At 44.5% G+C, this 24,021-nt stretch overlaps 2 protein-coding genes across 5 annotated transcripts in view; both read left to right on the top strand.

Annotated features, from left to right (window-relative positions):
• The window catches only part of ACLY (ATP citrate lyase), a 51,465-nt gene extending 40,719 nt beyond the window's left edge, over nt 1–10,746 (top strand). For all 4 annotated transcript variants that reach the window (XM_054709103.1, XM_054709105.1, XM_054709104.1 and 1 more), the window contains 9 exons: nt 777–904; nt 1,462–1,555; nt 4,242–4,396; nt 5,503–5,653; nt 5,849–5,992; nt 8,306–8,419; nt 8,795–8,877; nt 9,338–9,414; nt 9,778–10,746. In XM_054709103.1, the coding sequence (XP_054565078.1) occupies nt 777–904; nt 1,462–1,555; nt 4,242–4,396; nt 5,503–5,653; nt 5,849–5,992; nt 8,306–8,419; nt 8,795–8,877; nt 9,338–9,414; nt 9,778–9,872 (1,041 nt within the window). In that variant the 3' untranslated portion in view covers nt 9,873–10,746. The remainder of the gene's footprint in view (nt 1–776; nt 905–1,461; nt 1,556–4,241; nt 4,397–5,502; nt 5,654–5,848; nt 5,993–8,305; nt 8,420–8,794; nt 8,878–9,337; nt 9,415–9,777) is intronic.
• Nucleotides 10,747–12,316: 1,570 nt separating this feature from the next.
• On the top strand, nt 12,317–23,994 carry KLHL11 (kelch like family member 11). The gene is made up of 2 exons (XM_008149379.3): nt 12,317–12,901; nt 18,506–23,994. The coding sequence occupies exons 1-2, from the start codon at nt 12,357–12,359 to the stop codon at nt 20,085–20,087; spliced, it is 2,127 nt and encodes a 708-aa protein (XP_008147601.1). The 5' UTR covers nt 12,317–12,356; the 3' UTR covers nt 20,088–23,994.
• Nucleotides 23,995–24,021: the final 27 nt, after the last annotated feature.

The following is a 24,021-nucleotide window of genomic DNA, read 5'->3' as shown; positions in this document are numbered from 1 at the left end:
ACAGGTTAGGTGTGATTACAATCACCCCCCAACCCTGTTCCTAAATCAGGGTTTTGTACCAGAGGTTTCACTGGGTTAATTCATTTTCCCCATCACTTCATCAAAGACATTGGTTTTCTCTTCCTTCTCGCTCACTTCCCACAGTCTGTCAACTCCTATATTTTATTGGATTTATATTTTACCTTTATACATACTTAGGTGGAAGGCAGCAATTGCTCATTGGCTTCAGGTAATTGTTGCTATGTGGGAATATAAGCTTACGGCACCAAATCTGACTTTAAAAAAGCTGGGAATTTGTATTTTGACATGAAACCCTTTTTTTTTTTAAACATTGGTACCTATTTTACAAAAAGTGTGTGCGGGATAATCATATCATGTCTATGAGCTCACTTCAACCTCAGGTTGTCAATTTGTAGCATTCCTCACCTGTTGCTCAGAACTAATCCCTATCTTCCATCCCCCGGACCTCTGCCCCAGGGGAAGCCAAGTGAAGGGTCTGGGGAGTTGGGCTGCCAGGCTTTGTATCCTAGCTCCATTACATACCTGCTGTGTGAACTTGAGTGTTAGCTCCCGAATGTGTTGATGTTCCAGCGTCCTCATCTATAAAGAAGTCCTCCGTCGTACCTGTTCAGTGGGCCTGCTTGGGGCTGAAGGAAGTGATTTCTGAAGAGTGTTTGGCAGGTCCGGCCTGTAATGAGTGCTGTCATTTCCCAGGAGCCTTTGTTCCCCCTCGGGGATTCACAAGCCCAGTCACACCACTCTCCTTTGCCTTCCAGGTACAATTTGGCCACGCTGGCGCTTGTGCCAACCAGGCTTCTGAAACTGCAGTGGCCAAGAACCAGGCTTTGAAGGAGGCAGGAGTGTTCGTGCCCCGGAGCTTCGATGAACTTGGAGAACTCATCCAGTAAGTGAACCTGGGGTAGGAGTCTCTTGGGTCAGCAGCCTCTCTAGCATGGAGGTGTCTGATATGCCTGGTCCGTCTCAGCAGCTGTGTGGATAGTCCAAAACCCTTTTTCTCTTTGGTTTTTGTTTGTAGAAGCAGCAGTTACAGGCCATTCACACTGGTATTAAACAAAACATGTTCACTTTCTTAACCTTCCTACTTGGGTGGCCATAAATGAGAGATGAGCATAGAAACATTTAGAAAGTGTCACCTCTAATTGATGGATAAAGAGTTATTGATATACTGTTTTCTCTTCCCATTCATCCTTTGACCTTACCTTGCCTCCAGATTCAACTTTCTATAATGCCCCATTCAGAGGTGATAGGGGAGTCTTGGCCAGAGCCTGTTTTCACTTGGGAATCTATATGGCAAGACTAAGTCACAGACAGGAAGAGGGTACAGAGAAGGAAAACCTAAAGAGTTTGGGTTAGATGGAGGAGCATTCTTGGGATGGCTTAGAAAAGCCCAGAAGAAAATCCACATGGGTGTCTTTTCTCCTGCCTTTCCCTGCCTCCCAGGTCTGTGTATGATGATCTTGTGACCAAAGGGGTCATTGTCCCTGCGCAGGAGGTACCTCCCCCAACGGTGCCGATGGACTACTCCTGGGCCAGGGTAGGTGCCATGTATGTCCCTAACTGTGGGCCAGGGAGATTTGGGGGCTGGGGTGTGGGCTGTGAGGTGATTTGCCTTGAATCCTTGGAAGGCAGGCCTGACCTAGTAGAGCAACCATGTGATCACCGCCCTGGGCTCCAAACCACACCCCTAGGGGAGGCTTCTCCAAGGGCTCAGGAGAAACCAGTTAGACTCCTGGATTCGCCTCCTCCCCGTGTGCTGGAGCTTGTGGGTAAAGAAATGCAGGGCCTCAGAGGGCAGAGGGCAGTGGGTATCTTCCACGGCTGGGTTGCCTGACCTGGAAACGGGGGCTGGAGCAGACAGTTTCCCCTAGAGTTGTTTGTGCTTCCTAAGAGATTTCAGGGTGCAGGGACATGGATGAAAAACTAATCTTGATATTTGGAAATCAATTTTTAAAGACCCAATTAGGAAAAAAGGTAGAAAAGGGCCTCTCAACAGTAAGAAGTACTCAACTCACTCATTATATAAGGAACCAAAGTATGCCGAAACTGGTTTGGCTCAGGGGATAGAGTGTCGGTCTGTGGACTGAAAGGTCCCAGGTTCAATTCGGGTCAAGGGCATGTACCTTGGTTGCGGGCACATCCCCAGTAGGGGTTGTGCAAGAGGCAGCTGATCAATGTTTCTCTATCATCGATGTTTCTAGCTCTCTATCCCTCTCTCTTCCTCTCTGTAAAAAAATCAATAAAATATATTAAAAAAAAAAAAAAGGAACCAAAGTAAAAACTGGGATACTACCCTGCCCGAGTGGCTCAGTTGGAGCTTTGTCCCGTACACCAAAAGGTTTCAGATTTGATCCTCAATCGTGGCACGTACAGGAGGCACCTGATCGATGTTTCTCACATTGATGTTTTTCTCTCCCTTCTTCTCTCTAAAATCGCTAAAAAAAAATATTCTAAGGTGAGGATTAAAAAAAAAACCCCACGATACTAGTTTTTTCCTGTCAGCCCAGCAAAGATAAAAATTCTTTGGTAATATGCTGTGTTCGTATGGGTGTGAGGAAACTGGTGCATTCATTCATTGTTGGAAGGAATGGAAATTGACACAACCTTTCTGAAAGGCAGTTGTGTAATATGAATCAAATTTAAAAGTGCTCATACCTTATGGCCCAGCGATTCCATGTCTAGAAAACGACTCCAGAGAAATGTTTACATATACAAAGTAACATGTTCAAGGCTATTTTTCTAGTTGATAGTAATCAGTGAAGGAATAGCTAAATGGTGGTATGGTCATATGATGGGCTGCTATACTGCAGGTAAGGGAGTGAACTGGGTCTATTTGTGCTGACACTTAGAGAGCTCAAGTTCATTGAGCAAACACATTACAGGACAGTATATCTAATGTGAATATAAAAACTGCACACAAAACGGTGTTGCATAGTCTCCACGTGTTTATGCGTGCATGAAAATAAAAGTGGAGAAAGAAAGGCCCAGAAAGATGTCCACTAAACTGACAGACACTAAGGCAGAAAGCCGAGATGGGATAGAGGTCAAAGGCGACATAACTTGATCTGTTCTGTTTTAAATTTTTAAAAAGAAGATACTCATGTAATTAGAATGTAAGTTAAAAGCATTTTTTAATTAAAATTCATGGGGGATAACTGAAGAAATGGGCTTGGACAATGTTGGCTGATGATACCCCTGGGTGCCCAACTCGGAAATTGGGAAATTCAGGAGCTCAGTCCCCGCCCCTGGGTAAAAGGCATCCATTTCTTTCTTTCTTTCTTTTTTTTTTTTTTTTAAAGATTGTAACTTTTTAAGAAATATGTTAAAAAAAAGAAAAGAAATATGTTACTGATTTTTAGAGGGAGCTTTGTCCCGTACACCAAAAGAAGAGGGAGGGATAGAAAGACAGAAACATCAATGATAGAGAAACGTCATTGATCAACTGCCTCCTATACGCCCCCAACTGGGGATCAAGCAGCAACCCAGGCATGTGCCCTGACGGGGAATCAAACCAATGACCTCTTGGTTCCTGGGTCAGAGCTCAACCGCTGAGCCACACCAGCCAGGCCATTCTTCCATTTCTTAGCCAGGCGACTGTTATTGAGCCACTCTAAGGTTCATTTCCTCTGTTAAACATGAAGAATGATTTTCCTTTGTGAGGTTAGAGTGAGCCCATGGATGTCAACGGCTTAGGGCAATGCCTGGCCCCACAAATGCTCAGTGAGGAACAGAGTAGAGCTGAGGCTAAGCAGGTGCTATGGGTGTGGCACTCCTGTTTTCTTTTTACATATATATATTATTGGTTTCAGAGAGGAAGGGAGAGAGATAGAAACATCAATGATGAGAGAGAATCGTTGATCAGCTGCCTCCTGCACGCCCCCTACTGGGGATGAAGTCTGCAACCTGGGCATGTGCCCTGACTGGGAATTGAACCCTGTCCTCCTGGTTCATAGTTCGATGCTCAACCACTTGAAACGATTCAGTAAAAGAGCTTTTGCATTTCTTGGGAGGAGCTTGTCTGTCAGGCTGGGTGGAGATGTGCAAGTGGAGCCCCCAGCCCAGGCCCAAACCTGACCTGGTGGAAGCTGTTCTCGAATACACGGCCACCAGAATTTTAAGATATTCCTGGGACACTGGTTCTGAGAGAGGAGCCGGTGGGGCAGTCCAGGAAAAATTTCTGTGGTTACCATAGTACTGCTTGCTTCTGCCCCGTCTCTGCTCAGGAGCTGGGCTTGATCCGGAAACCTGCCTCATTCATGACCAGTATCTGCGATGAACGGGGACAGGAGCTCATCTACGCAGGCATGCCCATCACTGAGGTCTTCAAGGAAGAGATGGGCATCGGCGGGGTCCTTGGCCTGCTTTGGTTCCAGAGAAGGTGAGGCATGGAAGGCAGAAGTTGGTAGGGCCCTGCAAACTGGAGTTAATGATTTTCCCCTGACGGGATTGGTGGTGGGCAGCCTTGAGAAATAGTCCAGGCCAGTCAGGCAATCTTGATGGCCACAAATCAATGATAAGGCTAAATGACAAAAATTCAGACTCCTATATCTTCCAAGAACAGAAAGGCCAGTCTAAACCATGACTTAATCAGGAATCTTGGATCAGCCCCTTTCCCTTGGGAACTTACATAGACACAGGACAGAGTAAATGCAGGCTTCTTGAGAGAAAGATGAGGATTAGCCGGGGAGGCCTGGACGGATCTGGTAGCTTAAAGAGTGCAGGGCTGGTAGAGTTGCTGAACACGCGTGAAGCACCTTGTATCATTAGCCTGAATGTGCGAAAAAAATGGTTTTCTCTGCAACTCCCAAGCTTAGCCCTCCCCTGGGACTGACAGCTGGGCAAGGGGGCCAGTGAGTCCAAGATTCACAGAGCCCTGGCTTGGTGTGGGCCTGGGCAGAAGGCCAGGTCAAAGTCTTGGATTGTGTCATGCCCTAACCTGCAAAGAGGTGGATCTTGGTCCTGCTTTGGGCCCCTCCTGGGAAATGTTCATGAGCTGTCACACCTGAGTTACCAGGGCAGGTTTCACTCTGCTCTTGCATCCCCATGTCTCCAGGCTGCATTCTTAATCACAGTTGGTCGGATGAACACTGGAGGTCTAGGGCCTCCTACATTGTGAAAGGGACAGGGACCTCACCTCTTCTCTGTCTGGTCCATAGCGGATAGCCACAAATACAGGTCAAATCCTGTCATAGCAACTCATGCTGAAAACTGACTAAAGAAGAGATTTCAAACCCTGGCTGCTATTTAAAACCAGTATTTGTTCTCAGCAGAGTCCGGAGCCTCTCGATCTGGAGGTTTTGCCCTGGAGTTGGTATGATAGTATCAGACCTAGATTGCTGCCAGTTGCTGCCCTTCTTGAGTTTGAGTGACTTGTTTAGGGAGGTGGGAGAAAGTAGGAGCATGGCCTTGTCAATATATCTCCTGTTCAGCAGCTCACCATTGTTTCTGTTCTCCTTTCCCTGTCCCTTACTCACCCTCCTCTAGGTTGCCCAGGTACTCCTGCCAGTTCATTGAGATGTGCCTGATGGTGACAGCTGACCATGGCCCAGCCGTGTCTGGGGCTCATAACACCATCATCTGTGCTCGAGCTGGGAAGGACCTGGTCTCCAGCCTCACCTCGGGGCTGCTCACCATTGTGAGTATTGTCTTCCCGGGAGGTGCACAGCAGGGACACTGGGCTTTGGGACCATGCTGCTTGGCTATAGCAAGGTCCTGGAAGAAGCCCTGGAAGGTAAAAGCCTGTGCAGGGGTTGTTCAGGGCATGCCAGATTGTCTGCAAACTTGAAGGAGAATCACAGCTCAGGGCAACATGGGGTTGCTTCTCCTACAGGGTGACCGGTTTGGGGGTGCCCTGGATGCAGCAGCCAAGATGTTCAGCAAAGCCTTTGACAGTGGCATTATCCCCATGGAGTTTGTGAACAAGATGAAGAAGGAAGGAAAGCTGATCATGGGCATCGGTCACCGAGTGAAGTCGGTAAGTTGTTCTCCTTAAGGGACTGGATGAATGGGGACAAGAGAGCATCTGTTTAGTTGAGAACACCCAGGCTCTTGACTCCAACATGCAAAGCAGCTTTGGATGTGTTGACAGATGAGAATGTTGTAATACAGGTTGCCTTTAAGCAATTTTTATCGTGTTTAGTTGTGGTGTTAAAATATGATGAGCTGGAAACACATCCTATGAACCTTATAAGAGAAAGGACAGGTCAGGGGTAAGGGGACATATCATCACTTGAGGCGAGTTGCATGCTGCAGTAACACAACTCCAAGAATCTCAGTGGCTTACAACAGCAAGGGTTTCTTACTCTACACCCCCTGTAGGATTCACCCGACCCCCACTGCGGGGTGCCTTCTGCTCTGTTCTCTGTCATCTCCACTGAAGAAGCAGCCCCTATCTGGGAAAAGTCATTGCAGAAGTTCTTAAAGCTTCTGCTTGGTACAGCTCACTTGCACTAGAATTTCATTGGCCAATGAAAGTCACATGGTTAAGTCTGACTCACTAGGGCAGGAAAAGCAAGAATATCAGGGCAAGCCTGATTGGTAGAGGCCAGGGAATGAATATTTTATTTATTTATTTATTTTTAAAATATATTTTTTATTGATTTCAGAGAGGAAGCAAGAGGGAGAGAGGGATCAAAACATCAATGATAAGAGAGAATCACTGATCGGTTGCCTCCTGCATACCCCACACTGGGGATCTAGCCCTTGACCGGAATCAAACCAGGGACCCTTCAGTCCACAGGCCAACGCTCTATCCACTGAGCCAAACTGGCTAGGGCTCTATTAAATAGTTAAGAGTGTCTCCCACTGGGCAGGTAGTCTTCTGTGTGTCCTGGTAGTGAGTTGTATTTAGAAATCAAAGGGAGCCTTGGCCAGTGTGGCTCAGTTGGTTGGGGTGTCATCCCATATGCCAAAAGGTTGCTGGATCGATTGCTGGTCAGGGCACATATCTAGCTTGTGGGTTCAATCCCCAGTTGGGGTGTGTACAGGAAGGCAACCAATCTCTCTCTCTCTCTCTCTCTCTCTCTCTCTCTCTCTCTCTCTCTCTCTCTCTCTCTCCCTCCCTCCCCCTCCCTCCCTCCCTCCCTTCCTCCCTCCCTCCCCCTGTCTCTCTCCCCCTCTCTAAAATCAATAAGCACGTCCTTAGGTGAGGATTGAAAAAATAATAATAATAAATAAATAAAAAGAAATCACAGGGAACGAGAAGAGGTAGTGACCGCTGTTCGGGGTCTTGCAGAGATAGATCCTTATAGGGCCCTTTGCTTTGGGGTCCTTGGCTCTGTAGCTCTAGAAACCTCATTTAGTCAGTCACTCTGCTGGTCTAGGCGGGCCTTACGACTCATCCAAACTGGGGTCCTTTACTCGGTGAGCTTTGCAGCCCTTTTCTTCTTACTGATTTTTGTTCCCTCCTAACTTTAAAAGCAACACATGCTTAGTATAGAGGACTTGGAAAATACAGAGAAGTAAAAAGAAAACCAGAGGGTCATGCATGTGATCCAGAACACCCCCTTCCAGGCATCCACATGCTTGGCCAGCTCTGGGTAGCCCTCCAGAGGTTGCTTGATCAGCAATGACTGCACTGGAATCAGGGGATGTGGTTAGTTCTGAGGGACATTCCACCCAGGTTTTGCAGAACTTTGCTCAACGACCCCCAGCTCACAAGCAGATAGTACCTCTGCTATCCATGGTGCAAGACCTATTTCTGAGATAACGTCAGACCTGCACTGCCACACTCAGTCTTTCAGGCTCCTTCCTTTCTGGAGTCGGCACTGACTCAGCAGCATGTCTCTGCTGAGGGACGTCACAGTGGTTTTGGGATTTGGTGTGTGCCTACTCCCTCTCACTCCCACTAACAGATTAGTGCTCAGTGTGGGTTTCTTAGCAGGTGGTTCATCGCTATTCATTGCAGGTCCAGAATTTTTCCTAAAATTTCAGGGGTACTTGCTTAGTGTGGAACTTTGTTACAGCTTAACCAGGCTGCTGAGCTGGTGGGCAGCATGGTTAAGACTTCCGGTTAGAGAGTGGGTAAGCCCCCTGGTGCTTTACATGGTAGGACCCACGGCTAACTCGACATCTTCAAGTCTCAGTTCCTTATTTATAGCTTAAAAGAGAGAATCTAAAAGGTTGTTTTGAGGCCCAAATGAAATATGAGAGGACTTTAAGCCCCAGTGTCACAATCTGTGCTACCTGGATATGAAATGTAGTGTGTCTACTTGTGACATGAGCACAAACATACTCCTTAGGAGCAGTGTTAGAGTGAGTTCCTCTGTAACTTTAAATCACTTTCTAGATAAACAACCCAGATATGCGAGTGCAGATCCTGAAAGATTACGTCAAACAGCACTTCCCTGCCACCCCCCTGCTCGACTATGCGCTGGAAGTGGAAAAGATTACCACCTCGAAGGTAAAAAAGAAAATGCCCCTAATTCTTGAATTTCTTGGCAGAAATGAGACAGCCAAGTTATCTTTTGATTGTATAGCTAAAATTAAACCTGGTTTTCTGGAAAATTTTATTTCTGTTGCATAACTAAGTTCAACAGACATGTACTAAGTGCTAACTAGGTGTCAGATCCTTTGCTAGACAATGGGGAATGAACTCGGTAAGACAGTCTCTTCTAACCAACTGGGATGTTTTGGTAGGAGTTTTTTTAAATGGTGACCAGAATACATAGAGTAGTAGTAGTAGTAGTAGTAGTAGTAGTAGTAGTAGTAATAGTGAAAAATTACAAGGGAAATATGAGAAATAATGACAAATGCTTTGAATATTTTGCCTTCCCAGAAACCCAACCTTATCCTGAATGTAGATGGCTTCATCGGAGTTGCATTTGTGGACATGCTTAGAAACTGTGGGTCCTTCACTCGGTGAGCTTCGCAGCCCTTTCCTTCTTCATAGTGCTTATTGATTTTTGTTGTTGTTCCCTCCCAACTCTGAAAATAATGCAGGTGCATTATAGAGAATTTAGAAAGTATGTAGTGGTATAAAAAAGAACAAAAATTGCCTCTACTCCCACCACCCAGAGCACCCCTCTTTTCCACTTTGAAATCAGAGAGAACTAGCTTCTCACTCCATTTTAAAGCCACATGTTGAGCCCTGGCTGATGTTGCTCAGTGGGTTGGAGTGTTGTCCTGTACACTGAAAGGTGCAGGTCCGATCCCTGGTCGCGGTGAATACAGCAAGCAACCAGTTGATGCTTCTGTCTCACTTCAATGTTTCGTCTCTCTCCCTCTCTCCTTTCCTCTCTCTCTAAAATGGGTGGAAACATATCCTCACGTGAGGATTAAAAACAAAACAAAAAAACTACATGTTGATTGTGTGTTGCAGGGAAGAAGCTGATGAATATATTGACATTGGAGCCCTCAATGGCATCTTTGTTCTGGGAAGGAGCATGGGCTTCATTGGTGAGTGAGTTGTTACCGTTTTAAGAGTGTTGTAGGTGGGACTGTTTTTTTTCCCTGTGGTCCAGCTACACCGCTTAACCCATGTGGTGAGTTTCTACAAAAGAGATGTCACATTGACTTGTTTCTAATCCTTCCTTTCTTACCTTCATTTCCCCCTTATCTTTACCTTTGTTCCCTTGTCTTGGAAATTACTTTGATTGCAAACCAAGCCTGACATATACCTATGGAATGGGTCTCGATTTACTTCCCCATTTCTTTGTATCTGCCTTTTTGTATTAGATGCATTTCCCTTCCTTATCCTTTCTCCTTCACCAAACTTTAATAAATTCACCAACTCAAAAAAATGCATTTGCTCCACTTTAGGACACTATCTTGATCAGAAGAGGCTGAAGCAGGGGCTATATCGTCACCCATGGGATGATATTTCATATGTTCTTCCGGAACACATGACCATGTAACTGAGCCAGGAATCCTGTTGCAGTGAAGTGAAGACAACTCCTCCCTTGGGAAATAGTGTGCAGACAGCTGGCACTGGAGCCTGCTATAGGATGGGCCTGCGATGTAAACCCACTGGTGTACAGGACGGAAGACCAACACCCACAGGCTAACACTTCAGTCCACACAAAGAAGCTTAATATTTTTTTTAAGCATAGAAATAAAAAGCCAATATTTGTGACAGTTGCTCTGCTACCTGCTGTAATTATTACATAAAAGCATCTAAGCACTGTCAAGATAGTGTTTTTCCTCATTGTAGGGCTTTCTGATGCTTTCTTTTTTCCATTAGTTAAAAAAATTTCCCCCTTGAAGGAAGGGAATGAAACTTTTAAGACCTCAAGATACTATACATTTAAGGCACCCCTAATGTCTTGTGTTTCCATTTCCCCCTTTTCCTGCTTATATAACATAAGAAAACATTGTATTAATCTGATCTTTTTAGGGTCTTTTTGTGTGTTCTGTGTTAAGGGTTTGTTTGGTATCTCACTGAAACGTTCCATATCGCAGACCAAAGTCTGCTTCTGTCAGATTGAGACCATTGCATCCTTAGCCATTGTTACAGAATATGTGGAGGAGTAAGTTAAAATGTAAAGTTGTAACATACATATGTTTAAAATGGAAACGCAAAGCAAAAAGCTGTGAAATGTCTGTGTCTTATGTTCTCTATATTTATGCAACTGACTTGTCTGTCTGTTACTGAAGTGTGGGTCCAAGGACTCCTCTCCAGCCAGTTTGCATCTGTAATCCACAAGATTCTGGGCAGCTGCCACCTCAGTCTCTTCTCTGTATTATCATAGTTTGGTTTGAATAAACTCTATAGTAACAATGAATACCTTACTGCTGTCTCATGTCATCCATACCCTTTCATCTGTATTCCTTTGAACTTTATTTTCTAATAATTTTACTACATGTATTTTTAAAAGTGTTAATCTACCTCTTTTTGTTTTTAAAAAAGAATCCATCAAAACACTATTTCCAGAAACAAAACACCCGCCCGCCCTTATATCTGCACCTCCCTTAGTGAATGAGAACCAAAGCTCTATCCATCCAGATACACAAGCCAACAGCATGGGAGCCATCCTTTCCTTCTCTATCTGGTTGACAAGTGCTGTCAAATTTTCCTTTTAAAAATAATTTGGGCCCTAACTGGTTTGGCTCAGTGGGTAGAGCTTCGGACTGCGGACTCAGGGGTCCCAGGTTCGATTCCGGTCAAGGGCATGTACCTTGGTTGCGGGCACCTCCCCAGTGGGGAGTGTGCAGGAGGCAGCTGAATTGATATTTCTCTCTCATCGATGTTTCTAACTATCCCTCTCCCTTCCTCTCTGTGAAAAATCAATAAAATATATTTAAAATAAAAATAATTTGGCTTCAGGCATACAACATAATTGGAATTTGTGTGCACTGCAAAATAATCACCACAGTAGGTCTAGTTACCATTCAGTTGACCTTTCTTATCTCTCTGATGGATCCATATCTAGTGTGCTAACTTGTGCCCCTAGCTCTACTTTTGACCCCTTACAGTGCATTCTCCATGCAGCCACCAGTGATATTTTTTAAAAACATCTAATTTGAAACACTCCTTTGCTTAAAATCCCAAAGTGGCTTTTGGTAATCTTTTTAACAACTATATGGGGAACAGTATAGCTATGCAGGCCAAGCACTGCAGAACACAAGCATCTCATTTAATCCTCACAGCAGTCTCCAACGTAGACAGTATCACCGTTGTTATAATGGGTTCCCAGATAGTAACTTGCTCACTCTCATTCATGAGTTTCATGCCCAACTCATCCATAAGTTGGAGCTCAGTCTCAAGTTTGTTGTTTTTTTTAATTTACTCCAAAGCCATTTTAAATCTTTACATAAACATCCTGCCCTGGCCGGAGTGGCTCAGTTAGTTGGTACATCTTCCCGCATACCAAAAAGGTAGAGAGGGTTGGATTCAGGGTCAGGGCACATAGTTGCAGGTTCCATCCCCGGTGGGAGGTGCCTTCGGGAGGCAACCAATTGATGTTCTCTGACATCGATGTTTTTTTCTCCATTTCTCTGTCTCTCCCTCCCTCTCTAAATCAAGAATAATATCCCCCGTGAGGATTAAAAAAAACAAAAACAAAAAACCCTGTATGGCCACCCAAGACACTAGCAATGGGTGATGGTCTCGTGTGGCTTTTGTTTTACAAAATGCCCACGAGGAAGAACACGCTGCTCAAGACGGAGAAGGCCACCAGCCACCCCCACCGCCTTGCGGGCGGCAGGCCTCCCAACCGGAGAGCAGTCCGGCGGAGCCTTCCCCCGAGGGCGGCCGGCGCGGGCGGCGCGGCGGCGCGTGCGCAGACCCCGCGGCCCGCGGCGCAGTGTGCGCCCACTATTTATTCCCAGAATCCCTCTGTGTCGCACCAGAACGGCCGGCCCGTTCCGAGACTGCGGCGGCCCGGCGCTGCGGCGTCAAGATGGCGGCGGCGGCAGTGGCGGCGGCGGCCGCAGCAGCCGCAGCTGCATCTCTGCAGGTGCTGGAGATGGAGAGCATGGAGACGGCCGCCGCCGGCTCGGCCGGGCTGGCCGCCGAAGTCAGGGGCAGCGGCACGGTGGAGTTCGGGTCCGGGCCCTGTTTATCCGCCATGGAGGCGAGCGGGGGCGATCCGGGCCCAGAGGCCGAGGACTTCGAGTGCAGCTCTCACTGCTCGGAGCTGTCGTGGAGGCAGAACGAGCAGCGGCGCCAGGGCCTCTTCTGCGACATTACCCTGTGCTTCGGCGGGGCCGGCGGCCGCGAGTTCCGGGCCCACCGCTCGGTGCTGGCCGCCGCCACCGAGTACTTCACGCCCCTGCTTTCGGGCCAGTTCTCCGAGTCCCGCTCGGGCCGGGTGGAGATGCGCAAGTGGAGCTCCGAGCCCGGGCCCGAACCCGACACGGTGGAAGCCGTTATCGAATACATGTACACCGGGCGCATCCGTGTCAGCACCGGCAGCGTGCACGAGGTCCTGGAGCTGGCCGACAGGTAGGCCGGGGAGGCGGGAGGGGAGATGCTGGCCGCCGAGCGCCGCCTCCGGGGACGCGCCGGCGGCGGGGAGGGCAGTGCCTGCGGCGGAGCTCCAGGGAACCCAGCGGAAATGCGCTCGTGTGGCTCTTCCCGAGGGCCTGCTGCGCGGTGCGGGCAGCTGCGGCGCTGGCCACTGAGGGTGCAGCCGGCCAGTCCCGCGAGGGCCACTTGCCCTTAGGGAGTGAAGAGCCCAGGTGGAGGGACAAAGGCAATCGGAAGGAAAATCCGCCTGTTGTAAGTGCTGTATTGATATGAAAAAGGGATGACAGGGAAAGGGGGCGGTGGTGGAAGGATTGTGATGGGGTAGAGGAAAGGCCTTTCTCAGGAGATGACATTTAAACCGACCTCTAAACAGCGAAGATGGGGAATTGCTGGCGGAGAGCGCAGAGGCCCTCAGGCAAGATCCAGTTCGGAAAAATCCAGTGGGGCTGGATGTAGTGGGTGAAGGGGAGACGGGTGTGTGAAATGCGTTGGAATAAGGAGTTTGAATTTTACTGGGTGGTGGGAAGCTGGGTAAAGAAATTATCTGACTTAAATATTTTAAAAGATGATGCTGCAGCTGTGGAAAATGGATTGTAGAGGGCGGGAATGGATGATCCAGAGACTGGTTAGGGGGCAGGTGAACGAATGCCATTTATAGAGATGGGAGAGCCTGTTTGGGCAGTATTATGTTGCAGGTACATTATTTTAACAATTACCTATTGAGTACCTATTATACACCAGTTGAGACACTGGGTTCTAAAGGTGCTGGGAATTCAGCGGCGAACAAAACGGACTAAAGTCCCTTCGTCATTGCACTCACAGTGGTAGACGGACAACACATACGTGAAATAGAGAGCGTGTTGGGTGATTGTTAGAGCTATGATGAAAAATAAAACGTGGTGGGGACATATAGGAAGTGCTGATGGAGAGAAACTGGTTTTTAAATTGAATAGAGAATCCCTCACAAAGACGACATTTTGCAAAGAACTGAAGGAGGTGAGATGAATCAGTGTTGGTGCACAGGCCCTGAACTGGAGCTTATCTGGATGGTCAAGAATAGCAGGAGGCCATTGTGGCTGGATCTAGGAGATGCTGAATGAGAGGAGTAGGAAAGGCCTCTGGGTGGTCATGGGAATGGATCCAGATCCCTTAGGGCCTTGCTGGCCTGCGGAAGGACTTGAACTCTTGCTCTGAGATGTGAAGGTTTGAGGCCGAGGAGTGACGCATTCTGATTTGAAGCCTTCTGCTATGGGAAAGGATGGGGCGGGCAGCAAGGGCAGAAGCAGAGAGACTAGTTAAGGAGGTTGTTGCAGTGGTGGTGTAGAGGCTTGGATTGAGGAGGGAGAAGTAAAGGCAATAAGTGCTTCAATTCTAGATATATTTTGAAGATAAGAGGAGATGGATTTGCTCAGAGATTTGATGTGGGGTATGAGAGAGAGAGTGCTAGCTTTTGGAAAGATGGAGTTGTTATTTATTAACGTGGAAGACCGCAGGAAAGCAAGTTTGGGAGGAAGATCAGGAGTTTGATTTGGGTCCAGGAGAAGTCTGAGTAGGCAGGTGGATATATCAGAGCATTGGGAGCTAGAGATTGGGAGGAAATTAGCATATAGATGATAATCTAATTGAAGCTATAAGACTGGATGAAATTACTTAGGAAGAGAGTGTAGATAGAAAAGAGAAGGGGCAGGACTGAGTCCTGGGATTCTTCAGAATGTTAAAGAGGAACCAGCAGAGAAGACTAGAAAGAAGGGTGCCAATCATGTCAGCTGTCAACCGTAAGTGATCATTGAATTTGGCAATAATAGAGGGCCTTAATGACATAGAGCCATTTAAGATTAAAAAAAAATTATTTTTTTTTGAGCGAGAGAGAGGAAAAGGAAGAGAGATTTGAGATTTGTTGTTCCTCTTATGCATTCATTGGTTGAGTCCTGACTCAATTGCTTGATATGTGTCCTGACTGGGATTGAACCTACAACCTAGGCATTTTGGAACAACACTCTACCCAACTGAGCAACCTGGCCAGGGACAAGAGCCATTTAAGTTAAATCTTGCTATACAAAGATCAGAAAAATGTTATTCATGGAAATGTTTGGGGAGTGGTTCAGGGAGATCTATCCTCCCCCCTCTAATATAGGAGATACTAGAGCATGTTTGTGTGCTGATGAAAAATCAATCAGTAGAAAAGGAGAGATTGATGTTACCAGACAGGGGAATAATTGCAGGAGCAAAGTGTTTGAAACCAAGAAGCAGATAGAATTCATATTAAAAATGGAAAAATTGGCCCGGCTGGAGTGGCTCAGTGGTTGAGCACCGACCTATGAACCAGGAGTTCAAGGTTCAATTTCCCAGTCATGGCATATGCCCGGGTTGTGGGCTCAGTGGACCGTGCAGGAGGCAGCTGATCAATGATTCTCTCTCATCATTGATGTTTCTCTCTCTCCCTCTCCCTTCCTCTCTGAAAGCAATAAAAAAAATTTTTTTAATGGAAAAGTTGGACTGGGAAGGCATAGTATAGGGTACAGCTGTAGGCACTGTGGGTGGTGGGAAGATGAAGTTTCTGCCTGATGGCTTCTCTTTTCTTAAAGTGTGAGGCTGGGTCATCCAATAGAGAAGGGAGTGGAACAGGGTGGGGCAGTTACAGATCTGAGATGGGGGGGAGGGTGATTGCACTCAGTCATGCTGTGTTTGCTTTTGTCAGGTGAGCTTGTGTTTTTCAGATTTGTCCCAGCTTTATTGGGGAGTTGGGGATGAGGAGGAGGAGAGAACACCCCAGGCAGTTTACTTAAAGCACTAACTTCTCTCCATCTGTCAGCTGCTGAACAACTGCCTTGTGTTAGGCACTCTTCTGAGTGTCCTGCAACCATCTCATCTAACGTTATCATCAGCTCTGAGAGAGGATCACTCTCCTGACCCCCACTCCCCTTATGTTCTGTTGGTCATGCCTACCTTGTAGGGCACTAACAACGTAAATAACAGGAAGTGCAGCTTGCAGTGCCCATCACATGGCAAATGCCTGGTATATGCTAGCTGTTGTTTTCATAGAGCAATGTTCCTAAACACCGTCCAAGGGCATATGTGTGAGGATTACCTGGAGTGCCTGCCAAAAATAGGAGCTGGGGGAGGGCGGTGAGCCTGGGAATCTAGGCACCCAGACAATTGAGAGCCACTGGAACTCACTACTACACCTTGTCTTTGTTTTATGTCTAAGATGTATCTTCACTGACGAGGGTGAAGGGAGCCTGTGTTACTCATCTTTATATCATTGTTAAACAGTGTTGTCCGATTGTTATTGGCACCAATTCAACAGCAACAGGAATCCCCAATTTGGGGTGTGGTGAAGAAGGAAACTTTATTCAGTCTAAAACAGCTCAATTGTGAGATAGCACAGCTGTGAAAACAGCATGGGCTGTAGAACAGCTCAATTGTGAGATAGCCCCCCTCCAGCTAGATGCTCTGCCCGCCTCTGCTCTGCTCCTCCGTGGTCTGCTTTGTGCTGCACTGGTCTGCTGCGTTCTGTGCCAGTCTGCTCCGGCCTGCACCGGTCTGCTCCACATTGCTCCTTTGAGACATCTTTGGTGTTGCAGCTCAGCCAGGGTTACCCAGTTTTTGGTGGGAAAGGAAAGTGCGCTGTCAGAGCCAGAGGGGAGCTGGCTTATTTGGGTAGCAGTCCTTGCCCCTGGTCCCTGATTGGTCTGTTATCATGCAAATGAGGGCTCTAAGCCCTCACAGTTTGATTGGTCCAAAATGCACTGTCCTGATTGGTCAGAATAGAGCCACTCGGTTTGTTGGAGCTGCACAGCTCCAATTGGATGGGGAAGCTTCATCCTTTTGGTTGAAGTTGAATTTCAGGAACACCTCTAAGGGCTAGCTCAGATGGCAGAAGCACAGTTGGTTCTGAGGCAAGTACTTCAGTGCAGGCCTCTCCCTGAAGTGAGAGGCCTCTATGTAGACATGGCTGCTAGGCTCTGTTTTTTAAAAATTGGAGCCCAGTTAGCTACCAAGAGCCCTCTCTCTTTCTCAGGTTTCACAATAGTTGTACTAACCATAATAATAAATGGTTACTGAGTTAAGTAGGTCTGGACTGATGTAGTCGTCCATATATTGTTAAGGTTCTCAGTTCTGGGGACTTTCTCTTTTTAAAGCTGAGGTCTCTAACTGTACCCTTGGGGCTGAATTCTGCCAGATTTATGGATTTGTCTGAAATGTGGTTTTGTGGTTTTTTAATTTAACTTTAAACAAATTTAGGTAGGTAGGTAATTTCTAGCCAACTACATGCCAAACCACTTTCTTTTCTTTTATTTTGTTAATCCTCACCCGAGGATATTTTTTCCATTGGAAAGGGGGGCGAGGGGGAGTGAGAGAGAGAGAGAGAGAGAGAGAGAGAGAGAGAGAGGGAGAGAGAGAGAGAAACAGGGGTGTGAAACAGGTTCATTGATTGGTTGCCTCCCTCACATGCCCTGACTGGGGCCGGGGATTGATCCTGCAACCCAGATATGTGCCCTTGACTGGGAATCCAACCCAAGACCCTTCAGTGTGCAGGCCAACACTCTAACCACTGTGCAACACCTGCCAGTGCTCTTTTTTTTAACCTGGACTGCCCTATACATGTTTTTTATTGTTTTATTTCCTGGCTTCTTCAGATGTTTGTTTGCGTTGCCACCCCTGCTTTAATGAGACTGCAGCTCCCCCACTCTCCAGCACCTCCCCCCCTTCATTTGTTGACCTGGGAGAATGGTCTGATGAAGAGGAGATTTAAACCTCTGACACAAAAACTCCACTTCTGATGCTTGAGTAAACAACCTCCTAGGAGCCACAGTTCCTATGCCATACAGTCAGTGCTTAATAAAGTCTCTTCACTGAGACCCTGCCTCATTTGAAGAGAGGCTGGTAACTGGCAAGGGATTGGAGTAGGATGGCATACACAAGTTTGAACTGAGATTTGCCTTTGCAAAGGGAAATTAGAGTGAAATAGTCCAGCCGTTCGGCTCAGTGGATAGAGTGTCAGCCTGTGGACTGAAGTGTCCCAGGTTTGATTCCGGTCAAGAGCACGTACCTAGGTTGCAGGCTCCATCCCCAGCCCCGGTTGGGGCACATGCAGGAGGCAACCACTCAATGTGGCTTGTCTCACATCGATGTTTCTCTCTCTCTGTTTCTCCCTCTCCCTTCCACTCTCTGTGAAAATCAATGGAAAAATATTCTCGGGTGAGGATTAACAACAACAAAAAAGTGAAAATAAAGTACAGGACTGTTATACTTTAGTAAAGGATATGTCTGAAAAATCTTACATAATTTAAGAACTCCATTGTGTGCATATGTGTATTAGATATATTATGTATAACATAATTACATACAAACTATATAAGTAATTGAAAACATCATAGATAAAGATGATTTTATATGTGCTTTTAAACATACTTTTCAGCATAATCCATTTTAATTTGGGAGGGTTTGCTTTTTTTTTAGATATTGTGCATAAAGGGAGTTGAAGCTTACCATTTCAATTTGTATAATTCAGATGCTCTCAAAACGCAGCTACATAACGTGCATTTGAAAATTAATCCTTCTTTTTCTTGATTTTAGGTTCCTATTAATTCGCTTAAAAGAATTTTGTGGAGAATTTCTCAAGAAAAAACTTCATCTCTCTAATTGTGTGGCCATTCATAGCTTAGCTCACATGTATACCCTGAGCCAACTTGCTCTGAAAGCTGCCGATATGATACGGAGAAATTTCCACAAAGTAATTCAGGATGAGGAATTTTATACTTTACCTTTCCATCTTATTCGAGACTGGCTGTCAGACTTGGAAATTACGGTGGATTCCGAAGAGGTTCTTTTTGAAACAGTTTTGAAGTGGGTTCAGAGAAATGCTGAAGAGAGGGAGAGATACTTTGAAGAACTTTTTAAATTGCTCAGATTGTCCCAGATGAAACCTACTTATCTTACTCGGCATGTCAAACCAGAGAGGCTGGTGGCCAATAATGAAGTTTGCGTCAAGTTAGTGGCTGATGCAGTGGAGAGGCATGCTCTGAGAGCTGAGAACATACAGTCTGGTACATTCCAGCATCCTGCTTCTCATGTCTCATTATTACCTCGCTACGGACAAAACATGGACGTGATCATGGTTATTGGAGGCGTGTCGGAAGGAGGGGACTATTTAAGTGAATGTGTGGGATATTTTGTTGATGAGGACAGATGGGTAAACCTGCCCCATATTCATAATCACCTGGATGGCCATGCAGTTGCAGTAACTGAATCCCACGTGTATGTTGCTGGATCAATGGAACCAGGTTTTGCTAAAACTGTGGAAAGATATAACCCAAATTTTAATATATGGGAGCATGTTTGTAGTCTGATGACAAGGAAGCATTCTTTTGGGCTAACACAAGTCAAAGGGAAGCTCTATAGCATTGGAGGACATGGCAACTTTAGTCCTGGCTTTAAAGATGTTACTGTTTATAATCCTGAGATTGATAAGTGGCACAACTTGGAATCAGCACCAAAGATTCTTCGAGATGTCAAAGCACTAGCTGTTGAAGACCGGTTTGTGTATATCGCTGCCCGCACGCCTGTGGATCGGGACACTGAAGATGGGTTAAAGGCTGTAATCACCTGCTATGATACGGAGACTCGACAGTGGCAAGATGTGAAATCTTTGCCACTTATTGACAATTACTGCTTTTTCCAAATGTCTGTGGTCAATTCCAACTTTTATCAGACAGCATCATGTTGTCCCAAGAGTTATTCTTTAGAAAATGAAGAGGCAGTCAGAAAAATTGCCAGCCAGGTTTCCGATGAGATCCTTGAAAGCTTACCTCCAGAAGTCCTAAGCATTGAAGGAGCAGCCATTTGCTATTACAAAGATGACGTTTTCATTATTGGAGGCTGGAAGAACAGTGATGATATTGACAAGCAGTATCGGAAAGAAGCCTACCGATACTGTGCTGAGAGAAAGAGGTGGATGCTGCTTCCCCCCATGCCGCAGCCTCGTTGTAGAGCCACTGCTTGCCACGTGAGGATCCCATACCGGTACTTGCATGGCACACAGAGATATCCTATGCCTCAAAACTTAATGTGGCAGAAGGACCGGATCAGACAGATGCAAGAAATACATCGGCACGCCTTAAACATGCGGCGAGTGCCAAGCTCTCAGATCGAATGCTAGGTTCTCTAATACATGAAGCTTAAAACAGTTACACACCTGTTTTGTGAAGCTGAAGAAACCAGACTGTTACTTGAAAAAGTGTGTCAATAACTTATTGTCTACCTGAATTGATGATTGCCCCCTATAAAGGAAATATAGTTAAAATCGGAAGACTGGGAAACTCAATTCGATACGTGGTAATTTTTGTTAGTTTGCAGTCTTTTTCTGCCTTTGGTCTCTGTCTTTGGTTTGTGTGTATGTGCTAGCTAAATAAGATCTAACAAACAGGAAAACCAGGTGTAGTTACTTGACTGGTTTTCTGCTAAGAAGGTGTAACTCCTTTGTCTTAGGACTTAGGTTTTGAATATGCTTTAAGCACCAATTTTATTTGCACATTTACCTTGATATTCCTTTTCACTTTTTTCCTGAACGGTTTTGACAAGATCAGAATTTATGCATTGAGCCCTCATTTGCAAGAGGTATGTGCAATAGTAGGACTGAAATTTGAAGGAAAAAGCACAATATTTTAGCAAGATGATTTTAGAATTTTTGCTTTGACATTTTGTTTATCTAGAAATGCTGTTTTGTTTCCTTCTAGAAGAGAGGACTGATGAGAAATTTGTAATTGGCTCATGCATTTTTTTGGAATATTTTTCATTTCTTTAGCCAACTGAGTTATTGACTTTAAGCTGTCACTCTGAAATGATGGTAGTTGGCACAAGTATTGATCTTTAGCTGATTGATTGAATTCAGAGGACATTATATATGTGAAATTTGTTTCTCTGAGAAGTATCATTGGTGTAGTCTGAGAAATCAAAGGCATTAAAATTTTTTAAATACTTTTTTCAGGAATTGCAGGCTTATATGAGGATAAGTTCATGAGTGTAAATAATGCCTATGACAATCGACAATGCCTTCAATTTTAAATTTTGCTCTAATGCATATTTAATAGAATCTTCATTCCTTTCTAAAATTTTTTTTTTTAATGGAAAGGGAATAACAATTTAGAGAAATGTTGCTAAAGAGAAGCCTTATTTCTCAGCCCCAATTGTTATAATGTCATATCCAGTTGCCCTAGACTTTTTTTTAAGAAGACTTTATTTGAGCCAAACTGACCACATATGCCGGGAGAGGACCTCAGGTGCTCCCCAGTTGCCATGAACTTTAATTGGAACTTTGCCTGAGCCTGGAATACCGAATTTAAAGGCATAATTCTGGCTCTTCAAAATTTATTCTTATTCATCCTTCTGATTCTCTTAACACACTCAAAAGCTTTATACAAATTAGCACTTGGGTTGACTATTATAGCACTCAGTAACTCCTGCTCTTACTGTTTGCAATGTGGGTCCAGTATATTTTTCTTGTTTTCTACTAGCTTGGGCATTCCCAAACACTGTCCTAGAAGTAGAATTCTAAGTGTATTGATTTTTTTTCCCTACTGCATTATAGTTAACCTCCTTATTAGTTATATCAAACACTAAAAAAAAAAGTACAACCAGAAATTTTAGCTCTCAGCTGCAAGACTACTAATGTTTAGCCCTTGGACTCTCTACTAAGAATTTTCCTGAAATTTCTAAATTGATATCACTACCTAGCACTTTTTTCAATAAACGTGTTGGAAATCTTCTTTAAAACCATTTAATTTAGACAGGGATGGGGATCGGAAACTGCAAGTCATATTTCTCTGAGGATATATTATCCCATCCCAACCATTTTCTCAATTTCTATGTATTTGTAATTAGTTTAATAAAAGCCATTGGATTCTGAGAAATGCTAATTCTTAGTTGTGAGAGATCTATGCAAGTAAGACAGGAAAGCTCAATGAACGAAGTTCTCATTTCTCTCTGCTAGACTGGGCTAGGCTTCCTTTTCTTGGCTGTTTAAATCTTAGCTCACTAGGATGCCAGTTTCTCTCTGGAAGGGTGTGATGCAGGGATTTGGGGCTAGTGGGTTTTGTGGGTTTTTTGTCTCAAACTTTTCTGTGAGTCACCAATTTATTTGGAAGGTTGTCTCTTTTTCACATAATATGGCAGACATTATAACTCATAAGATTTAGGTATAATCTGGTTTTGAAAACTTGATTGAAATTGTTGTTTTTTAACTTAGCAGGCAGCCTAGGCCACGGGTGGAAAGAAGGGGTAAGTCCTTCCTTGCATGATGATGTGTGCAGGTTTTCCTGACTACTGAATTTCTAATTCCCATATTTGAATTCACATGTGTGATTTCACATCAATAACTTGTGTTTCTGAAATAGCCTAACTAACTTGTTAATCAGGAAAGAAACCAGATTTGCTTAAATCTGTTCAAGGCTGACATTCTGAAGTTCCAAACTGGAAATAACTTCCCAGCGTTTTTGGAAAGGTTCTGATTACGAAGAACCTAAAATGGCTTTTTTTGGGGGAAATGTCCTTTTTTATGAAAACGTAAAGATTGTGTTTGGTAATTTAAGCAGTTAAAAATACAGCTTTAAAAAGGCACTGTGTGTTTAAGCAAATCTTGTTTTGTTGCTTTTGGTATTTTGTGGAAGTAAAAGAGGAATTGATTATACAAAAAGTAACAACTATACATAACTTTGAGTGAATCTACTTCTATCTCAGAATGGATATCTTAACTATACCTTCCCCACCATGGTTTAAAAAAAAAATCAGTGGTATATATTGAGAATGTCAGTCATGAGCTTCGTGTTTAAGTATCTCACTTGCAGTTATTTGCATGATTAGTCTTGTGTATCTTGGTATCTTGGCTTTTGCTGTGCCAATTCAAAAATATTGTGCTAAAAAAATCTAAACATTCGTTGACATCAGTTTTGTTTTGATCAGCTGGTTTTGTGTAGTATTTCTGGGACCAAAAAATTTTAAATACTAACTTTTTAAATGTAGAACAGACTCTTGGAACTGGAAAGACAGTGTTTATGGAAGATTTGTGTGCTTTTGTGTTTTAAATTCTTCGGGCTGCTGCTAAGGCAGTTTCTAGTGCACATGTTTTCTCTTCATGTTTCTTGATTAGTGTAGCATGTGGTGTATTTAAATATTCTCTGCTTCATAATTCTAATATGAATACTATATATTGGTAGACAAGTAAGCTAAATTGTGTATTTTAGTTACTTGGCCTAATCAAGCATAACCAAAGGGATTTCTTTTTGTACTTTCCTCAAATTAAGCTTACATGAAAAGGGTATATTGGTCACATTTCATGTCCTTTGAAAACATAGAGAATTGTGAAGCATGTTCATCGGCCTACACTAGAAAAACAGGGTGCCTATAGGCTGCTCTTTAATTGTAGAATATTTGAGAAACAATTCAGTCTCCTTTTAAACTGTCAAACATTTTGGCACAGTTCATCACTCCACTTTGTTAATCTCTTGAGAGTAGTCCATTTTTTGTTTTTGTTAATGTTCTGGTCATTGGAAACAAAAGAGCTCATAGTTGAGTGATGTAATACAATAACAACATAATAGAGTAGTCTTTTTGCTTCAAAGGATTTAGGTAGCCAAATAACTGCTATTTATTGCTTACCTTTGTGGGGCTTTCGTCTGCTCTATATGACCATTTCTGCAACAGTGAAGCACATACAATAGAGCACTTAGTAACTTAATCCTCCTGCCTTATGCACTCATGAAAAGTAGTGCTTGCTAGACGTGTGAAGATCTTAGGATCCCTGTGCTTAGGGCTCATTGAGTTATTTGTGACATCAAGACTTAGTTCAAGCGATGCACAGTGAGTTTTGGGGGCTAGCAGTATCCAAGCCCCTACTCAACTGAAAGGGTAATTTTGACTATCTCCTGCAAGTCAGAGGAGATGTGGAACGTAAGACACTTTGAGACATGACGTTGTATAATAGCTTGTTTTATGTTCCTGAAGCTATCTTGTTCTGTGTTAAAGCTACTAATGGTCTCAATATAAGCTTTAAATAAACGTATTTCATTAGAGCTGGTTTGCATTGTGTAGTTTTTCCT

The sequence above is a fragment of the Eptesicus fuscus genome, chromosome 20, assembly GCF_027574615.1.
Source record: "Eptesicus fuscus isolate TK198812 chromosome 20, DD_ASM_mEF_20220401, whole genome shotgun sequence".
NCBI lineage: Eukaryota > Metazoa > Chordata > Mammalia > Chiroptera > Vespertilionidae > Eptesicus > Eptesicus fuscus.
The sequence above is the reverse complement of the archived record's forward strand: the minus strand, read 5'-3'. Positions and strand labels throughout refer to the sequence as shown.